Consider the following 21,220-nt stretch of genomic DNA (forward strand, 5'->3'; position numbering starts at 1 on the left):
ATGCACATTAACTATTTGTGTTCACACAGAGATAAAGATACTCTGATCAGACCTTAATGATGACTATCAGTAATTTGATACCTTGCTTCTATTTCTTCTTTACCTGCATAAATTTGGGTGGCGGTGTACATGTGCTGTTTGACTATACGTATTTGTTTTTAGACAAAAGCAGTTTTAACCTTACATTTTTCCTCTTACCATGTGCAGATTTCTTTGCTTGCATCTTCATCTGCATTGTTTTAAGCCATTTGCACCGTATATGCTCCCAAATGCATCATGATTTAATTAATTGTTGGATGTTGGGGGCATTTGATTGGTTACTGTTTCTTTACTTTTACAACATGGTAACCAACATCTTTGGGAATCAGGCTTCAGTTTCTTGTTTTTTTTTTTTTTCTTTTTTTTTTTTATTGTTGGGGATTCATTGAGGGTACAATAAGCCAGTTACACTGATTGCAATTGTTAGGTAAAGTCCCTCTTGCAATCATGTCTTGCCCCCATAAAGTGTGACACACACTAAGGCCCCACCCCACTCCCTCCCTCTCTCTTTCTGCTTCCCCCCCCATAACCTTAATTGTCATTAATTGTCCTCATATCAAGATTGAGTACATAGGATTCATGCTTCTCCATTCTTGTGATGCTTTACTAAGAATAATGTCTTCCACTTCCATCCAGGTTAATACGAAGGATGTAAAGTCTCCATTTTTTTTAATGGCTGAATAGTATTCCATGGTATACATATACCACAGCTTGTTAATCCATTCCTGGGTTGGTGGGCATTTAGGCTGTTTCCACATTTTGGCGATTGTAAATTGAGCTGCAATAAACAGTCTAGTACAAGTGTCCTTATGATAAAAGGATTTTTTTCCTTCTGGGTAGATGCCCAGTAATGGGATTGCAGGATCGAATGGGAGGTCTAGGTTGAGTGCTTTGAGGTTTCTCCATACTTCCTTCCAGAAAGGTTGTACTAGTTTGCAGTCCCACCAGCAGTGTAAAAGTGTTCCCTTCTCTCCACATCCACGCCAGCATCTGCAGTTTTGAGATTTTGTGATGTGGGCCATTCTCTCTGGGGTTAGATGATATCTCAGGGATGTTTTGATTTGCATTTCTCTAACATATAGAGATGATGAACATTTTTTCATGTGTTTGTTAGCCATTCGTCTGTCGTCTTTAGAGAAAGTTCTATTCATGTCTCTTGCCAATTGATATAGGGGATTGTTGGCTTTTTTCATGTGGATTAATTTGAGTTCTCTATAGATCCTGGTTATCAAGCTTTTGTCTGATTGAAAATATGCAAATATCCTTTCCCATTGTGTGGGTTGTCTCTTTGCTTTGGTTATCGTCACCTTAGCTGTACAGAAGCTTTTCAGTTTAATGAAGTCCCATTTGTTTATTTTTGATGTTGTTGCAATTGCCATGGCAGTCTTCTTCATGAAGTCTTCCCCCAGGCCAATATCTTCCAGTGTTTTTCCTATGCTTTCTTTGAGGATTTTTATTGTTTCGTGCCTTAAATTTAAGTCCTTTATCCATCTTGAATCAATTTTTGTGAGTGGGGAAAGGTGTGGGTCCAGTTTCAGTCTTTTACACGCAGACATCCAATTCTCCCAACACCATTTATTGAATAGGGAGTCTTTCCCCCAAGGTAAGTTCTTGTTTGGTTTATCGAAGATTAGGTGGTTGTAAGATGTTAGTTTCATTTCTTGGTGTTCAATTCGATTCCAAGTGTCTATGTCTCTGTTTTTGTGCCAGTACCATGCTGTCTTGAGCACTATGGCTTTGTAGTACAGACTCAAATCTGGTATGCTGATGCCCCCAGCTTTATTTTTGTTACTAAGAACTGCCTTAGCTATACGGGGTTTTTTCCGGTTCCATACAAAACGCAGAATCATTTTTTCCAAATCTTGAAAGTACGATGTAGGTACTTTGATAGGAATGGCATTGAATAGGTAGATTGCTTTGGGAAGTATAGACATTTTAACAATGTTGATTCTTCCCATCCATGAGCATGGTATGTTCTTCCATTTGTTAATATCCTCTGCTATTTCCTTTCTGAGGAGTTCATAGTTTTCTTTATAGAGGTCCTTCACCTCCTTCGTTAGGTATATTCCTAGGTATTTCATTTTCTTTGAAACTATGGTGAAGGGAGTTGTGTCCTTAATTAGCTTCTCATCTTGACTGTTATTGGTGTATACAAAGGCTACTGACTTGTGGACATTGATTTTATATCCTGAAACATTACTGTATTTTTTGATGACTTCTAGTAGTCTTGTGGTTGAGTCTTTGGGGTTCTCTAAGTATAAGATCATGTCGTCAGCAAAGAGGGAGAGTTTGACCTCCTCTGCTCCCATTTGGATTCCCTTTATTTCCTTGTCTTGCCTAATTGTATTGGCTAGAACTTCCAGCACTATGTTGAATAGTAAAGGTGACAGAGGACAACCTTGTCTGGTTCCAGTTCTAAGAGGAAAAGCTTTCAGTTTTACTCCATTCAGTAAAATATTGGCTGTGGGTTTGTCATAGATAGCTTCAATCAGTTTTAGAAATGTGCCACCTATGCCTATACTCTTCAGTGTTCTAATTAGAAAAGGATGCTGGATTTTATCAAATGCTTTTTCTGCATCTATTGAGAGGATCATGTGATCTTTATTTTTGCCTCTGTTAATATGGTGGATAACGTTTATGGACTTGCGTATGTTGAACCAGCCTTGCATCCCTGGGATGAAGCCTGCTTGATCATGATGAATGACTTTTTTGATGATAAGCTGTAATCTATTGGCTAGGATTTTGTTGAGAATTTTTCCATCTATATTCATGAGTGAGATTGGTCTGAAATTCTCCTTTTTGGTTGGGTCTTTTCCTGGTTTTGGTATCAGGGTGATGTTTGCTTCATAGAATGTGTTGGGGAAGATTCCTTCTTCCTCAATTTTTTGGAATAATTTCTGCAGTACAGGAATAAGCTCTTCCTTGAAGGTTTGATAGAATTCTGGAGTGAAGCCATCTGGACCAGGGCATTTTTTAGTTGGAAGCTTTTTTATTGTTTCTTTGATCTCAGTGCTTGAAATTGGTCTGTTCAGGAGGTCTATTTCTTCCTGGCCAAGTCTAGGGAGAGGGTGTGATTCCAAATATTGATCCATTTCCTTCACATTGTCAAATTTCTGGGCATACAGTTTCTGGTAGTATTCAGAGATGATCTCTTGTATCTCTGTGGGATCAGTTGTTATTTCCCCTTTATCATTTCTGATTGAGGTTACTAGAGATTTTACTTTTCTATTTCTAGTTAGTCTGGCCAATGGTTTATCTATTTTATTTATTTTTTCAAAAAACCAACTCCTTGTTTCATTAATTTTCTGAATGATTCTTTTGTTTTCAATTTCATTGATCTCTGATTTGATTTTGGAGATTTCTTTTCTTCTACTGAGTTTAGGCTTAGATTGTTCTTCTTTTTCCAATTCCATAAGGTCTCTTGTGAGATTGTTGATGTGCTCTCTGTCTGTTTTTCGAATGTAGGCATCTAAAGCGATGAATTTTCCTCTCAAAACTGCTTTTGCAGTATCCCACAGGTTTTGGTAGCTTGTGTCTTCATTGTTGTTATGCTTAAGGAAGTTAGTGATTTCCTGTTTGATTTCTTCCTGCACCCATCTGTTATTCAACAGAAGATTGTTTAATTTCCATGCCTTTGGATGGGGTCGAGCATTTTTGTTAGAGTTGAGTTCCACCTTTAGTGCCTTATGGTCTGAAAAGATACAAGGTAAAATTTCAATTCTTTTGATTCTGTTGATATTTGTTTTGTGTCCCAGGATATGATCAATTTTGGAGAATGTTCCATGGGGTGATGAGAAGAATGTATATTCTTTATCTTTGGGGTGGAGAGTTCTATATGCGTCTATCAAGCATAATTGTTCTAGGGTCTCATTTAAATCTCTTATATCTTTGTTTAATTTCTGTTTAGAGGATCTGTCCAGCTCTGTAAGAGGTGTGTTAAAGTCCCCTGTTATGATGGTATTATCAGATATCATATTGCTCAGACTGAGTAAGGTCTGTTTCAAGAATCTGGGAGCATTTAAATTTGGTGCATAGATATTTAGAATTGAAATGTCTTCTTGTTGTAGTTTTCCCTTGACTAATATAAAGTGACCATCTTTGTCTTTTTTGACTTTAGTTGCTTTAAATCCACATGTATCTGAAAATAAGATTGCAACTCCTCTTTTCTTCTGAATTCCATTTGCCTGAAAAATTGTCTTCCAACCCTTGACTCGGAGCTTTAATTTGTCTTTTGAAGCCAGGTGTGTTTCTTGCAGACAGCAAATGGATGGCTTGTGTTTTTTAATCCAGTCAGCCAATCTATGTCTCTTCAGTGGGGAATTCAAGCCATTAACATTTATGGAGATAATTGATAAGTGTGGTAGTATTCTATTCGTCTTATTTGGTGAGAGTCCATTGCTTAGTTTTATCTTTTGCATCAGTGTGGAGGTTAGGTTCTGTCCTTTGATTTCTGAGTTCTTACTTTGCTGCTGATCCATTGTGGTGGTCAGTGTGCAGAACAGGTTGAAGTATTCCCTGTAGAGCTGGTCTTGTTGTGGTGAATTTCCTTAATGTTTGTATATCCGTAAATGATTTGATTTCTCCATCAATTTTGAAGCTTAGCTTAGCAGGGTACAGAATTCTGGGCTGAAAATTGTTCTGTTTAAGTAGATTAAAGGTAGATGACCATTGTCTTCTTGCTTGGAAAGTTTCATTAGAGAAGTCTGAGGTCACTCTGATGGATTTGCCCCTGTAGGTCAACTGGCGCTTACTCCTGGCAGCTTGCAGAATCTTTTCTTTTGTCTTGACTTTGGACAGGTTCATCACAATGTGTCTTGGAGAAGCTCGGTTAGAGTTGAGGCGACCTGGGGTGCGATAGCCCTCTGAAAGCAGTGTGTCAGAATCTTTGGTGATGTTTGGGAAATTTTCTTTTATAATATTCTCTAGTATGGCTTCCATTCCTCTGGGGCATTCTTCTTCCCCTTCTGGAATTCCTATAACTCGTATGTTGGAACGTTTCATAAAGTCCCATAATTCTGACAGTGAACGTTCTGCTTTCTCTCTCTTCTTTTCTGCCTCTTTTACTATCTGAGTTATCTCAAAAACTTTGTCTTCTACCTCTGAAATTCTTTCTTCTGCATGGTCTAACCTGTTGCTGATACTTTCCATTGCATCTTTAAGTTCCCTGATTGACTGTTTCATTTCCTTCAGCTCTGCTATATCCTTTTTATATTCTTCATATCATTCATCTCTGATTTGATTCTGTTTTTGGATTTCCTTTTGGTTATTTTCCACTTTATTAGCAGTTTCCTTCATTGTTTCCATCATTTCTTTCATTGTTTTCAACATGTGTATTCTAAATTCCCTTTCTGTCATTCCTAACATTTCTGTATAGGTGGAATCCTCTGCAGTAGCTACCTCATGGTCCCTTGGCGGGGTTGTTCTGGACTGGTTCTTCATGTTGCCTGGAGTTTTCTGCTGATTCTTCCTCATGAGTGATTTCTTTTATCTGTTTCCTTGCCCTAATTTTCCTTTCACTTCCTCTTGCTCTTTAAGTTCTTGTGCCTGTGGACTAAGGGTTACAGGACCAGAAAGGTGAGAAGGTTGAAGAGCAAAAAAGGGATGAAAGAAAGGAGGACCGAGTGATAAGAAAAAAAAGAAAGATAGAGAAAGGAGAGGGGGTAGGGATAAGGAATATTGACAAAAAGAAGAGAGGCACAGAAAGAGGGAGACAGGGCAATATAGGTGTACAGTAGGGTACTTTGACACAACCTTAAAAAACCCCACCTTCTGGGGGTTGGGTGCCCAGTTGGGTGGTTCCCTTGAGGTCAGCAGCTCTTTGCTAACCTGGTCAGACACAGTACCCCACCTCCACCAAGTAGAGAGGAAAGACAAAAATGCTATAAATCAAACTAAAACAAGCAAACAGAAAACTTTATGGCGATAAAATTGGGTGAAAAACCAAGTGATAGCGGTAGAAACACTAGCAAAAATGAAGTTGTAGTTATTAAAAAAGGCAGCAATGGGAAATTATAATTAAACTAGAAAAATTGAGAAAGAAAAAGGGATCTGTATGGAAAAGATTGAAATTAAGAAACAAAAGAACATCAACAATGTCAAAATAAACAAACAAAAAAACCCAACCAAACAAAAAAAAAAGAAAAAAAAAATACACAACCAAAAACAAAGCAGTTTGTATATGTTGTTGAATATTGTCTGGGCAACACGTGGTCTTTTGGGGTATGAGATGTTAGTCACAGTTCTGATACGACTGGAGGCTGCTGATTTCTCAAACCCCAGCAGGTAGACACCCTAAATCTCTCTTCAGCCCACTTAAAAGGCACTTTGAACTTGTAAACTTGCTGAGCAGAAGCTTTCCCAGCTTTCTCGCTGGAATCACTGCTGAAGTGGCTATCCACTTACTCAGTGTGCCAAAACCGGTCTCACTCTGCCCCTGAGGGTTAGGGCTGCAAGGCGGCTCAGACCCCACCCTTAGGCTACTTGGTTGCTGGGTTACCAGCTCCCACCCGTTTCTAGCTCTGCTACCCTGAGGGCGGAGCTTGCCGGGGCAGATCACTGACAATGGATCCGTGTGACCCACCGCCAAACACTATTAGCTCCGTCTGGCTCAGCGGCTCAGACTGGGGCCCTAGACAACGGCCAAAGTTCTCCGCACTCCCACTCAGGCCTTCCCCAAGGCAGTTCAACTCAGTGCCAAGTCCAAGGACATCAAAAGAGTTCACAGGTAAGGCCTTTCTGGTTTGCAGTCTCGCTGCTACTGAACTTACAGTTGTGGGCGGGTTTAGACGGGTTGAACACACGCGACCACTTGCCGGTTTTCCACTGTTTTAGTCCTCCTCTTGGGGTCCAGAAGTCTCTCGCTGACTCCCTGTATCCTCATAGGAGTGATGATAGGCAGTTCCCACCAGCCAGAGATGCCTGGAGTCCTATCTCCCCAGACTCACGGTGCCCAGATGCAAGGAAGCTGTTACTCGGCTGCCATCTTGCTCCGCCCCCCCTCCAGTTTCTTGTTTTTAAATTTGACTTTTCTTTTTCTTTTCTTAAGTCGTATACACATAGATCATGAACACATTTATGCATTTGTGGGGTATAGTGTGTTGATTTTTGTTACATTTTGGACTGCTTACATCCAACTAATTAATATAGCTTTCACCTCATTTACTTAATTACTGTGTTAAGACATTTATGTTCTATACTTGATAGATTTGACTTGTGCCCTTGCAATATGTTGCAGAGGTGTGGTCCCCCCATTTACCCTCCCTTTCTCAAACCTCCCCCCTCCCCTCCCATCCCCCTCCACTTCTCTCCTTCATCCTGTACTACAGTTGTGATCTATGTTTCATAGGAAAGTGTAATTATAATTGAGTAATTATAAATTGGTTTTGTAAAAGTACTGAGTACATTGGATACTTTTTCTTCCCATTCTTGAGATACTTTACTAAGAAGAATATGTTCCAGCTCCATCCATGTAAACATAAAAGAGGTAAAGTCTCCATCTTTTTTAAGGCTGCATGATATTCCATGGTATACATATACCACAATTTATTAATCCATTCATGGGTCGATGGGCACTTGGACTTCAGCCCCATGGGGTTACTAATGACTGGGTGTGAATGAGGTGCAAGGTGGGGAAAGAGGCACCAGTCCCCCTGGTCCAACTCTTCTACTGGGCAGGCCTTTCTGACTCCATAGAGCACAGAAGCAAGCTGAATTTCAGCTGCCAGTAGACCCCTGCTATCTAGTTGCTGGAGACCTTTGGAACTCTCCCACTTGAGAGTTGGTGCTGACTGGGACAATTGGTTTGGAACTCTTGACCTGGGCCAATCACCCGTGGACCCTCCAAGGTATACCCTGGTTGTGTTGTAGTGGGAAGGTTTGATTTTCCTTTGCCAGTTGTTGCCCATGGGAGTGGGGTATCTTAGTTGCTTGTATTTCTGCACAGCTGAGACTCAACCCAGAGTCACTGATACACTAGGACTGGACAGAGACCAGCTGACAAGACAGAGCCAGCTAGCCCCACCACACCAAGCAGGCTGAAGCCTGGGGCTTCAGGCTGTAGTCCTGCACGGGTCCTTTGCAAAGCTGTAGGGGAAAAGCTGCAGTCACCAGCCCCAGCTCTTTGGCGAAGGGCTGGTTAATCACAACTCCAGGAGCCCCCAATCCAATTTTACCTGACCTGTTGACTTTTTTTAAAAAATGGACTTATAAGGACAAAGGAGATGAGTATTTTTGTAATCCCAATCAGTGACTATATTTTCCATTAAAGGGTTCTGTTGTCAATGTTAACCTCTTAAAAATAAGAAGTATGCTTTAGATCCCACGGCAGCGAGGATGGGACCTCTCCCAGGGGTGATCTTCATAAATGATCCTGCACATCCGAAAGCTTTTAAGAAGCTGGTGTTATGTTTTATTTTTGGCCTTGCCTTTGTATACCAAATGTTACCAAGGTAAGCACCTTGCTAACGACTCTGGCCACCTATGGAAAATTGATTGCTTTATTATGTCGTGTGAAGATTCTAGTGTCAGCACCCAATGGGTTATTCCTTTCTTTCCTTCTCTGTGTGTGTGTGCACGCACGCCCTCTGTTACTGTCAAGGTGAAGAATGTTGCCTAGGTTATGACCAGGTCCTCCTTGTGGGTTTATTGGGAATAAAGAGAAGGTAACAATACTAATCGATTCAATTACAGCTTTAAAAAACTAAGCATAAGCTTTAACAGTACCACTAAGTACTTATCTTTAATGACACAGAAATGGAATATGATTTAAAGAAATATACTTAACCTAGGAACCAGTTGGTACTAGTTGCAAAAAATATACAGTCTGATTCAATTTTTGTCCCTTCATGCCTTCTTTTCTCATATCCTTGTTTTCTTCAGAAGACCTATATCATTTCTATAATAACAAAATGTTATTAAAAATCTCAGCATAGGGTTTGCTTGTAATAATTGTTTTATAACTATTACTTTTTCACTCCCTTGATTCAGATACATTTTCTTCCATTAGAACTTCATGTACAGAAATATAAATTACATAAACAAATCCTCCTAAAAAATTTATTCATTTATTCAGATTTTTATTGGATGCTTTTTATTCCAAGGTGCTATTTATAACATTTATGTAGAGAATTAACATGATTTTTTTTTTCCTTCCCCAATCTTCCTCTCCAGTCTGAAGTTTCCTGGATCCCCAACAAACATTACTCGGGGATTTATGGGCTGATGAAGCTTGTCCTGACCAAGACTCTTCCTGCCGACCTCGAGAGGGTTATCGTCCTTGACACAGATATCACCTTTGCCACTGACATTGCCGAGCTATGGGCTGTGTTCCACAAGTTCAAAGGTAATTGTAACCCACTCTTTATGATATCTTTGTAGGTATTGCATGCCAAGAATAGTGATTATAGTGAGGTAGCCAGGCACAGTGGCTAATGTCTGTAATCCGAGCACTCTGGGAAGCTGAGGCAGGTGGATTGCTTGAGTTCAGGAGTTCAAGACCAGCCTGAGCAAGAGCGAGACCCCATCTCTACTGAAAAATAGAAAAACTGGATGGATGTCATGGCGGGTGCCTGTAGTCCCAGCTACTTAGGAGGCTGAGGCAAGAGGATCTCTTGAGCCCAAGAGATTGAGATTTCTGTGAGCTTTGATGCCATGGCACTCTCTACCCAGGGTGACAGAGTAAGACTCTATCTCAAAAAAAAGAAAAACTGAGGTAACACTAGATTGAGGTCATGCTAATGAAAATGGTTAAGGATTTACTAATATGTACGGTGGAACCCCAACTCTGCTGCAATTTGAAGCATGTTAAACTGGAATTTGTTGCATTTCTTTAGTAAATGAAGAGGTCAGGTCTATTTTCATAGGAAGAACCCGATTCAGGATGTTTCAGAACAGATAAATGCGAAATGCACATTCTGTATGCAGATAATTGAACGTTCACAGACCTGTGTCGAGACACGCGTTTATTGGTTTTCTCTTTTTATCAAGTGATACTCTGATTGCCAGGAAAGCCTGCGAGATTGTGGAGATGGGTATTGATTATAGCACACTTGAAAATGTTCTCATGGCTTTTGCTTTCGTTAATGTTGTGGTTTATCATTTCAAGGAGGTGTATACGTTTGGCTTTATGAGACATTCTTCCTCGTCTGGTTGGTTTCTTCATGGCTATCAGTGTAACTCGTGTCACTGCCTCAAGCTGTCTGAGAGTACCTGGTGGGAAGTTCTGAGTCTAATAGGTGTGTTTAACTCTGGCATCGAGACAGGAGAGAAGTGACAGGTTGGTGCAAATCTTGGACCATTATTTTAATACACCTCTCCTAACTGTGTTTCCTAAAATTATATCAGTTTTAAAAATTCTTTTCTATGTTGGATGAACATACTGAGAAAGAAATTTGACAGTAAGATTATTCTTTTTTTATTTCTTTTTCTTTTTTTCAGTGGCACTCTGGCTCCTATGCACTCTTTTCTGCATCTTCTCATAGCTCCTTCTCCTATGAAAGTGAAATACCACTTACTGATTTTAAATCATAGCATTTTTTGTTGTTGTTGTTGGGGATTCATTGAGGGTACAATAAGCCAGGTTACACTGATTGCAATTGTTAGGCTTAGGGCGTCACCTAGGAACAGATGAACTTGTTTAATTATGAGCCGACGGCAGGATGATATTTAATAGGTAAGTTTTCATGTCTGGGGCCTGCATCCTAATTATAGATCAAATATAACTTGCATTTGTTTTTATCTTCAGTGACATGCAACAGAATTATCTGAGAGGCTGTTTGCTGCAGCGTTCCACTTGCATCAGTCCTCCTTTCTACCTTGTGTGGAAGTCACAGCCAAGATTTTTAATACCTTTCTGGACATCACACTTCTTTTTTCTTTAATGGAAAATTTTTTTTTATTTTTTTATTTTATTATTTTATTATTTTGTTTATTGTTGCGGATTCATTGAGGGTACAATAAGCCAGGTTACACTGATTGCAATTGTTAGGTAAAGTCCCTCTTGCAATCATGTCTTGCCCCCATAAAGTGTGACACACACCAAGGCCCCACCCCCTCCCTCCTTCCCTCTTTCTGTTTCCCCCCCCAACCATAATTGTCATTAACTGTCCTCATATCAAAATTGAGTACATAGCATTCATGCTTCTCCATTCTTATGATGCTTTACTAAGAATAATGTCTTCCACTTCCATCCAGGTTAATATGAAGGATGTAAAGTCTCCATTTTTTTTAATGGCTGAATAGTATTCCATGGTATACATATACCACAGCTTGTTAATCCATGCCTGGGTTGGTGGGCATTTAGCTGTTTCCACATTTTGGCGATTGTAAATTGAGCTGCAATAAACAGTCTAGTACAAGTGCCCTTATGATAAAAGGATTTTTTTCCTTCTGGGTAGATGCCCAGTAATGGGATTGCAGGATCAAATGGGAGGTCTAGCTTCAGTGCCTTGAGGTTTCTCCATACTTCCTTGCAAAAAGGTTGTACTAGTTTGCAGTCCCACCAGCAGTGTAAAAGTGTTCCTTTCTCTCCACATCCACGCCAGCATCTGCAGTTTTGAGGTTTTGTGATGTGGGCCATTCTCACTGGGGTTAGATGATATCTCAGGGTTGTTTTGATTTGCATTTCTCTAATATATAGAGATGATGAACATTTTTTCATGTGTTTGTTAGCCATTCGTCTGTCATCTTTAGAGAAAGTTCTATTCATGTCTCTTGCCCAGTGATATATGGGATTGTTGGCTTTTTTCATGTGGATTAATTTGAGTTCTCTATAGATCCTAGTTATCAAGCTTTTGTCTGATTGAAAAAATGCAAATATCCTTTCCCATTGTGTAGGTTGTCTCTTTTTTTTTTTTTTTTTTTTTGTAGAGACAGAGTCTCACTGTACCGCCCCAGGTAGAGTGCCGTGGCATCACACGGCTCACAGCAACCTCTAACTTTCGGGCTTATGCGATTCTCTTGCCTCAGCCTCCCGAGCAGCTGGGACTATAGGCGCCCGCCACAGCGCCCGGCTATTTTTTTGTTGCAGTTTGGCTGGGGCTGGGTTTGAACCCGCCACCCTCGGCATATGGGGCCGGCGCCCTACTCACTGAGCCACAGGCGCCACCCGTGTAGGTTGTCTCTTTGCTTTGGTTATTGTCTCCTTAGCTGTACAGAAGCTTTTCAGTTTAATGAAGTCCCATTTGTTTATTTTTGTTGTTGTTCCAATTGCCATGGCTGTCTTCTTCATGAAGTCTTTCTCCAGGCCAGTATCTTCCAGTGTTTTTCCTATGTTTTCTTTGAGGATTTTTATTGTTTGATGCCTTAAATTTAAGTCCTTTATCCATCTTGAATCAATTTTTGTGAGTGGGGAAAGGCATGGGTCCAGTTTCAGTCTTTTACATGTAGACATCCAGTTCTCCCAACACCATTTATTGAATAGGGAGTCTTTCCCCCAAGGTATGTTCTTGTTTGGTTTATCGAAGATTAGGTGGTTGTAAGATGTTAGTTTCATTTCTTGGTTTTCAATTCGATTCCAAGTGTCTATGTCTCTGTTTTTGTGCCAGTACCCTGCTGTCTTGACCACTATGGCTTTGTAGTACAGACTAAAATCTGGTATGCTGATGCCCCCAGCTTTATTTTTGTTACAGAGAACTGCCTTAGCTATACGGGGTTTTTTCTGGTTCCATACAAAACGCAGAATCATTTTTTCCAAATCTCGAAAGTACGATGTTGGTATTTTGATAGGAATGGCATTGAATAGGTAGATTGCTTTGGGAAGTATAGACATTTTAACAATGTTGATTCTTCCTGTCCATGAGCATGGTATGTTCTTCCATTTGTTAATATCCTCTGCTATTTCCTTTCTGAGGATTTCATAGTTTTCTTTATAGAGGTCCTTCACCTCCTTCCTTAGGTATATTCCTAGGTATTTCATTTCCTTTGAAACTATGGTGAAGGGAGTTGTGTCCTTAATTAGCTTCTCATCTTGACTGTTATTGGTGTATACAAAGGCTACTGACTTGTGGACATTGATTTTATATCCTGAAACATTACTGTATTTTTTGATGACTTCTAGGAGTCTTGTGGTTGAGTCTTTGGGGTTCTCTAAGTATAAGATCATGTCGTCAGCAAAGAGGGAGAGTTTGACCTCCTCTGCTCCCATTTGGATTCCCTTTATTTCCTTGTCTTGCCTAATTGTATTGGCTAGAACTTCCAGCACTGTTGAATAGTAAAGATGACAGAGGACAACCTTGTCTGGCTCCAGTTCTAAGAGGAAAAGCTTTCAGTTTTACTCCATTCAGTAAAATATTGGCTGTGGGTTTGTCATAGATAGCTTTAATCAGTTTTAGAAATGTGCCACCTATGCCTATACTCTTAAGTGTTCTAATTAGAAAAGGATGCTGGATTTTATCAAATACTTTTTCTGCATCTATTGAGAGGATCATGTGATCTTTGCCTCTGTTAATATGGTGGATAATGTTTATGGACTTGCGTATGTTCAACCAGCCTTGCATCCCTGGGATGAAGCCTACTTGATCATGATGAATGACTTTTTTGAGCTGTAATCTATTGGCTAGGATTTTGTTGAGAATTTTTCCGTCTATATTCATGAGTGAGATTGGTCTGAAATTCTCCTTTTTGTTTGGGTCTTTTCCTGGTTTTGGTATCAGGGTGATGTTTGCTTCATAGAATGTGTTGCAGAAGATTCCTTCTTCCTTAATTTTTTGGAATAATTTCTGCAGTACAGGAATAAGCTCTTCCTTGAAAGTTTGATAGAATTCTGGAGTGAAGCCACCTGGACCAGGGCATTTTTTGGTTGGAAGATTTTTTTATTGTTTCTTTGATCTCAGTGCTTGAAATTGGTCTGTTCAGGAGCTCTATTTCTTCCTGGCTGAGTCTAGGGAGAGGGTGTGATTCCAAATATTGATCCATTTCCTTCACATTGTCAAATTTCTGAGCATAGAGTTTCTGGTAGTATTCAGAGATGATGTCTTGAATCTCTGTGGGATCATTTGTTACTTCACCTTTATCATTTCTGATTGAGGTTACTAGAGATTTTACTTTTCTATTCCTCGTTAGTCTGGCCAATGGTTTATCTATTTTATTTATTTTTTCAAAAAACCAACTCCTTGTTTCATTAATTTTCTGAATGATTCTTTTGTTTTCAATTTCATTGATCTCTGATTTGATTTTGGATATTTCTTTTCTTCTACTGAGTTTCGGCTTAGATTGTTCTTCTTTTTCCAATTCCATAAGATCTCTTGTGAGGTTGTTGATGTGCTCTCTTTCTGTTTTTCGAATGTAGGCATCTAAAGCGATAAATTTTCCTCTCAAAACTGCTTTTGCAGGATCCCACAGGTTTTGGTAGCTTGTGTCTTCATTGTTGTTATGCTCAAGGAAGTTAATGATTTCCTGTTTTATTTCTTCCTGCACCCATCTGTTATTCAACAGAAGATTGTTTAATTTCCATGCCTTTGGGTGGGGTCGAGCATTTTTGTTAGTTGAATTCCACCTTTAGTGCCTTATGGTCTGAGAAGATACAAGGTAAAATTTGAATTCTTTTGATTCTGTTGATATTTGTTTTGTGTCCCAGGATATGATCAATTTTGGAGAATGTTCCATGGGGTGATGAGAAGAATGTATATTCTTTATCTGTGGGGTGGAGTGTTCTATATGCCTCTATCAAGCACAGTTGTTCTAGGGTCTCATTTAAATCTCTTATGTCTTTGTTTAATTTCTGTTTAGAGGATCTGTCCAGCTCTGTAGGAGGAGTGTTAAAGTCCCCTCTTATGATGGTATTATCAGATATCATATTGCTCAGACTGAGTAAGGTCTGTTTCAAGAATCTGGGAGCATTTAAATTGGGTGCATAAATATTTAGAATTGAAATGTCTTCATGTTGTATTTTTCCCTTGACCAATATAAAGTGACCATCTTTGTCTTTTTTGACTTTAGTTGCTTTAAATCCACATGTATCTGAAAAGAAGATTGCAACTCCTCTTTTCTTCTGAATTCCATTTGCCTGAAAAATTGTCTTCCAACCCTTGACTCGGAGCTTTAATTTGTCTTTCGAAGCCAGGTGTGTTTCTTGCAGACAGCAAATGGATGGCTTGCGTTTTTTAATCCAGTCAGCCAATCTATGTCTCTTCAGTGGGGAATTCAAGCCATTAACATTTATGGAGATAATTGATAAGTGTGGTAGTATTCTATTCGTCTTATTTGGTGAGAGTCCATTGCTTAGTTTTATCTTTTGCATCAGTGTGGAGGTTAGGTTCTGTCCTTTGATTTCTGAGTTCTTACTTTGCTGCTGATCCATTGTGGTGGTCAGTGTGCAGAACAGGTTGAAGTATTTCCTGTAGAGCTGGTCTTGTTGTGGCGAATTTCCTCAATGTTTGTATATTCGTAAATGATTTGATTTTTCCATCAATTTTTAAGCTTAGCTTAGCAGGGTACAGAATTCTGGGCTGGAAATTGTTCTGTTTAAGTAGATTAAAGGTAGATGACCATTGTCTTCTTGCTTGGAAAGTTTCATTAGAGAAGTCTGAGGTCACTCTGATGGATTTGCCCCTGTAGGTCAACTGGTGCTTACTCCTGGCAGCTTGCAGAATCTTTTCTTTTGTCTTGACTTTGGACAGGTTCATCACAATGTGTCTTGGAGAAGCTCGGTTAGAGTTGAGGCGATCTGGGGTCTGATATCCCTCTGAAAGCAGTGTGTCATAATCTTTGGTGATTTTTCAGGAAATTTTCTTTTTTTTTTTGGCTGGGGCTGGGTTTGAACCCGCTACCTCCGGCATATGGGACCGGCGCCCTACCCGCTGAGCCACAGGAGCCGCCCAGGAAATTTTCTTTTATAATATTCTGTAGTATGGCTTCCATTCCTCTGAGGCATTCTTCTTCCCCTTCTGGAATTCCTATAACTCGTATGTTGGAACGCTTCATAAAGTCCCATAATTCTGACAGTGAACGTTCTGCTTTCTCTCTCTTCTTTTCTCCCTGTTTTACTATCTGAGTTATCTCAAGAACTTTGTCTTCTACCTCTGAAATTCTTTCTTCTGCATGGTCTAACCTGTTGCTGATACTTCCCATTGCATCGTTAAGTTCCCTAATTGACTGTTTCAGTTCCTTCAGCTCTGCTATATCCTTTCGATATTCTTCATATCGTTCATCTCTTATTTGATTCTGTTTTTGGATTTCCTTTTGGTTATTTTCCACTTTATTAGCAGTTTCCTTCATTGTTTCCATCATTTCTTTCAGTGTTTTCAACATGTGTATTCTAAATTCCCTTTCTGTCATTCCTAACATTTCTGTATAGGTGGAATCCTCTGCAGTAGCTACCTCATGGTCCCTTGGCGGGGTTGTTCTGGACTGGTTCTTCATGTTGCCTGGAGTTTTCTGCTGATTCTTCCTCATGAGTGATTTCTTTGATCTGTTTCCTTGCCCTAATTTTCCTTTCACTTCCTCTTGCTCTTTAAGTTCTCATGCCTTTGGACTAAGGGTTACAGGACCAGAAGGGTGAGAAGGTTGAAGAGCAAAAAAGGGATGAAAGAAAGGAGGACCGAGTGATAAGAACAAAAAAAAGAAAAATAGAGAAAGGAAAGGGGGGTGGGTAAAGGGAATATTGACAAAAAGAAGAGAGGCACAGAAGGAGGGAGACAGAGCAATATAGTTGTACAGTAGGGTACTTTGACACAACCTTAAAAAAACCCCACCTTCTGAGGGTGCCCAATTGGATGGTTCCCTTGAGGTCAGCAGCTCTTTTCTAACCTGATCAGACACAGTACCCCACTTCCGCCAAGTAGAGAGGAAAGACAAAAATGCTATAAATCAAACCAAAACAAGCAAACAGAAAACTTTACGGGATAAAATTGGGTGAAAAACCAAATAATAGCACTAGAAACACTGGCAAAAATGAAGTTCTAGTTATTGAAAATGGCAGCATTGGGAAATTATAATTAAACTAGAAAAATTGAGAAAGAAAAAGGATCTGTATGGAAAAGGTTGAAATTAAAAAACAAAACAACATCAACAACATCAAAATAAACCAAAAAAAACAACCAAACCAAAAAAAAAAAAGAACCAAAAACAATGCAGTATGTATATGATATTGAATATTGTCTGGGCAACATGTTGTCTTCTGGGGTATGAGATGTTAATCACAGTTCTGATATGACTGGAGGCTGCTGATTTCTCAAACCCCCACAGGTAGACACCCTAAATCTCTCTTCAGCCCACTTAAAAGGCACTTTGAACTTGTAAACTTGCTGAGCAGAAGCTTTCCCAGGAAAGTGCTTGTCGGTGGAATCACTGCTGAAGTGGCTATCCACTTACCCAGTGTGCCAAAACCGGTCTCACTCTGCCCCTGAGGGTTAGGGCTGCAAGGCGGCTCAGACCCCACCCTTAGGCTACTTGGTCGCTTGATTACCAGCTCCCACCAGATTCGAGCTCTGCGACCCTGAGGGCAGAGCTTGCCGGGGCAGATCGCTCACAATGGCTCCCTGTGGCCCACAGCCAAACACTATTAGCTCCGTCTGGCTCAGCAGCTCAGACTGGGGCCCTAGACAACGGCCAAAGTTCTCCGCACTCCCGCTCGGGCTCTCCCCAAGGCAGTTCAACTGAGTGCCAATTCCAAAGACACCAAAACAGTTCACAGGTAAGGTCTTTCTGGTTTGCAGTCTCGCTGCTACTGAACTTACAGTTGCGGGCGGGTTTAGACGGATTGAACACACGCGACCACTTGCTGTTTTTCCACTGTTTTAGTCCTCCTCTTGGGGTCCAGAAGTCTCTCGCTGACTCCCTGTATCCTCACAGGGGTGATGATAGGCAGATCCCACCAGCCAAAGATGCCTGGAGTCCTATCTCCCTAGAGTCACGGTGCCCAGATGGAAGGAAGCTGTTACTCGGGCGCCATCTTGCTCTGCCTCTCCAAGTCATAGCATTTTCAATAAATCAAGAGATATTCCTGTGGGTTTCTGTTTCCCTTCATGGACAGAGGGTAAATTCCTTGCCTGGTCATTGCCTCCTTCCTTTGCAGGGTTTCTTAGTTCTGGGCTAATTAAAGAAAATTCTAAGCAAATCAGGGTGATGACATTCTGATCCCTGGTACTCTTTTTTCCCCCCTCATCAGGATTAAAATTTACTTTCCCTACCCATGCCAATAATGAGAGGAAGAAGACACCATTTAGCAAAAGTGTTGACACTGAGTGTGTCTCACTGCCCTAAGCCCTTGTTCATAGAATGCTTAGCTCTATCCTTTGTTGTCACAAAAGGGGCTGCAGAGTGGAGACCACAGCGCATGTACCTTAGCTTTCATCAGCTGCTCTTCCAATGCCCCCACTTATGTCTGCTTGTTTTTCTCTTTATGATCACATGGAACTCACTGGGGGCAGTTTTCCTGTAATTACCTGGTGTTTTATTCATATGTTTATGCTGATGTTCGGCGTTCAGTGATGCGTTTATTCAACAGGCATTGATTTCATCCCTACGGGGTGTCAGGCAGCAGGCCTGGCTCTGGAAATAAGGACATGAGTGATGAGGGGACAGGGGAATTGTCATTTCTCCTGTAGGGGTTAGAGAAGATAGTTAGCAAAGGATCCCAGAGGAAGTGGTAAAGGCCCTCTGTCTCACTGGGAAAGAATGGTGGTTGAGAGTAAGGGATTCCCACATCCCCCCCTGGGGAGAAAGGACTAATTCCTCTCGCTGCTGAGAGAGCTGCCCACAGAGGGAGGGCCTTAGGTATCAGCCCTCCCCGGGGATGACCTCAGTTAAAAAGAGTCACTTTGCTTGTGGGCTGGACTTGCAGGTCAGCTGTAGTGCTCCTTGGAGACTGCCGCCCAGGCCGATATCCCCTCTTTCCAGCCCTGCTTTCTTGGTTTCTGCTCTTTCCTGTCGTAGGTAGTGTTCCCAAGAGCTGTCCCTGATAAACCTTCTACATGCTGCCTTCCGTCTCAGAGTCATTTTCCTGAGAAACTCAACCTGCAGTGTACATCTAGAGCTGTAAGTCTCCCTTGGATAAGTGTAACCACCAAAGTCAGATGCTCAGAAATTACGGAGCGGTAGCTGGGAAATCATATTTATTTTCTCCCAGCTAGGACAAGCCATCGTGCTAGTGGGGCTCTGTAGCCAATAACAACATGAATAATTATGGTTCTAAATACCCTGATGTGACACATGGAAGGGAAGACACCAGCACACTTGCAGCTCCCCAGCTGGCTCAAGGACTTGGAGGACTCCGAGACTCAAGGCAGTTGCTGGGGCTGAGCAGAGTACATGGGCCAAGGTCAGGATGGGGACAGAGAAGATTTGAATGCAAGGAGCTGAGTTAATGGGCTACATTCTATTTGTTCATTCTTTTGTTGGCTTATTTCTAGCATCTTTAGGCCCCCACTGTGGAGAGAAATATATTAGATGTTGTTACCTGACGCTGTTGAGAGCACAGCACCTGCTTTCAAGGAACTCACAAACACGGCAGCCTGCGCTACATTTTTATCTATTGCTGTCAAAGGAGTATAAAACAACGGAGGTTTTCCCATGCCTGCCCTAATTTTTCTGGGAAAATACAGAGGGGAAAAGAAAATAAGTAAGCTTATCTCTTCTCCATACAACAGTCTTTTTTGTTTTTTTTTTTTTTCGGTGATTTGTTTTTTTCTAAACTAACTGTTAGAAGCCAGGTCCTAGAATAGGAAGAAAGCCTCTTAGGGCAGATTCATAAATAGAGAACGTACTGGTCCAAAAGAAGAGAAAGTGTTCCCCTTTCATAAAGGCAGTTGCAGCTGACATCTCTCACTGGAAACATTGTGAGTGACATTGATCCTCTTTGACCTTGTTAACTTTTCTGTTTTATAAAAGCAAGTTATCTGGAACCGTAGTGGCTCTTGTGTTCAAATTGTGGGGTATTTCTTTTATTTGGTGAATGTCCTGATGTCTAGTTGTCCAAACCTCGACCGGGGGTCCCTCACACAAGAAGCTTGTTTACACTGGGAGATACCCTCATGCCTCTTGTCCTTCCCGTGTCCAGTTTATTCCTGCCTGGCTGTCACTCAGGCACTGGAGCTGGCCCTTGAGCTGCCCCCTGCATCCTGGGCAAAACCTGGGTTGGGGTAGCCCCAATTCTTCAGATGCAAGGTGAAAATTCAGTTTACTACCACAGTGGAGAACAAGTTCAAAAGGTTATTACTTACAGATCTGGTATAGGAGGGCACAGTGATCACAAAGGCAGTCTCTATCCCAAGGTCACATGAGGCAGAAACAAAGCATCAGAGAGAGAGGGAGGGAGGGAGAGAGACTTGTGTGCACCAACCAGCAGTGTACGTAAGGGAGTAGGATGTGGGTCACCACGTTCAAGGGTTGATGCCTGAATGGTCCATTTAAAGGCAGGGGCAGGGAAGCAGGGAGCCCAGTCTACCAGACAGGAGAGATGCCTCTGAGGTCTTATCTCTGGCTACCAACTGGAGCCATTTGGGTGCAGTGTAGAACTGGAAACTGTCTCAAGGGTGACCAATCCCTGGCCTGGTTTGACAAAGTTAAACATGTATTCCAGATGGATGTCAAAGCAACAGGAAATTATAAGAATTCACTGCAAAGACAAACCCCACCTCTGCTTCGGTGCGTTTGTATTTGAGTGGAGGGAGAGGGACAATAAACAAATAAGGAAAATGTGTGGTGTGTTAGCGGTGTATCTAGGGGAAGAGTGGAGAGGCCCTGACACAGGTGTCGACTTTCTGAAGTGTGTGGGGCCTGTCTGGGGGAAAGGAGGGGATGGAGGGCAGAGCAGAGCAAGCCTGGGGGTCTGGGGGCTGCTGCCAAGGTCAGATCCTAGGGCTCTTGTTTGTAGGACACAAAGGTAATTTTGCCTTTCCTTTAAGTAATTGAGGAGCCACTGTCAGGCTTTGAGCAGAGATGTGACATGGTCTGGTTTATATTGCTAATGGCTCATCCGGGCTGCCCTTTTGAGAACAGGAAAGGCAGGGAAACCATTCAGGACACCATCCCGGTCATCCAGGTGAGATAGGATGTTGGCTGAGACACGGGTGCAGCAGGAGAGGTCATAAGGGTCATCACATTAGGGGTGCAGGTTGAAGGTCAAGTCCTCAGAATGTTCCATTGATTGGATATGGGGAATGAGAGAGAGTGGGGGACAAAAATGACCCCAAGGCACTGATAGGTGAGACACAGAAGTCTAGAAGAACAGGTTGTGGAGAAGACA

General features: G+C 41.3%; 1 protein-coding gene across 3 annotated transcripts in view; it reads left to right on the forward strand.

Moving 5' to 3' along the window:
• LARGE1 (LARGE xylosyl- and glucuronyltransferase 1) overlaps positions 1–21,220 on the forward strand; it is a 559,980-nt gene that overhangs the window by 291,134 nt on the left and 247,626 nt on the right. For all 3 annotated transcript variants that reach the window (XM_053583761.1, XM_053583762.1, XM_053583763.1), the window contains one exon: positions 9,208–9,379. In XM_053583761.1, coding sequence (XP_053439736.1) covers positions 9,208–9,379 — 172 coding nt within the window. The remainder of the gene's footprint in view (positions 1–9,207; positions 9,380–21,220) is intronic.

This window comes from Nycticebus coucang, chromosome 3 (genome assembly GCF_027406575.1).
Source record: "Nycticebus coucang isolate mNycCou1 chromosome 3, mNycCou1.pri, whole genome shotgun sequence".
Lineage (NCBI taxonomy): Eukaryota > Metazoa > Chordata > Mammalia > Primates > Lorisidae > Nycticebus > Nycticebus coucang.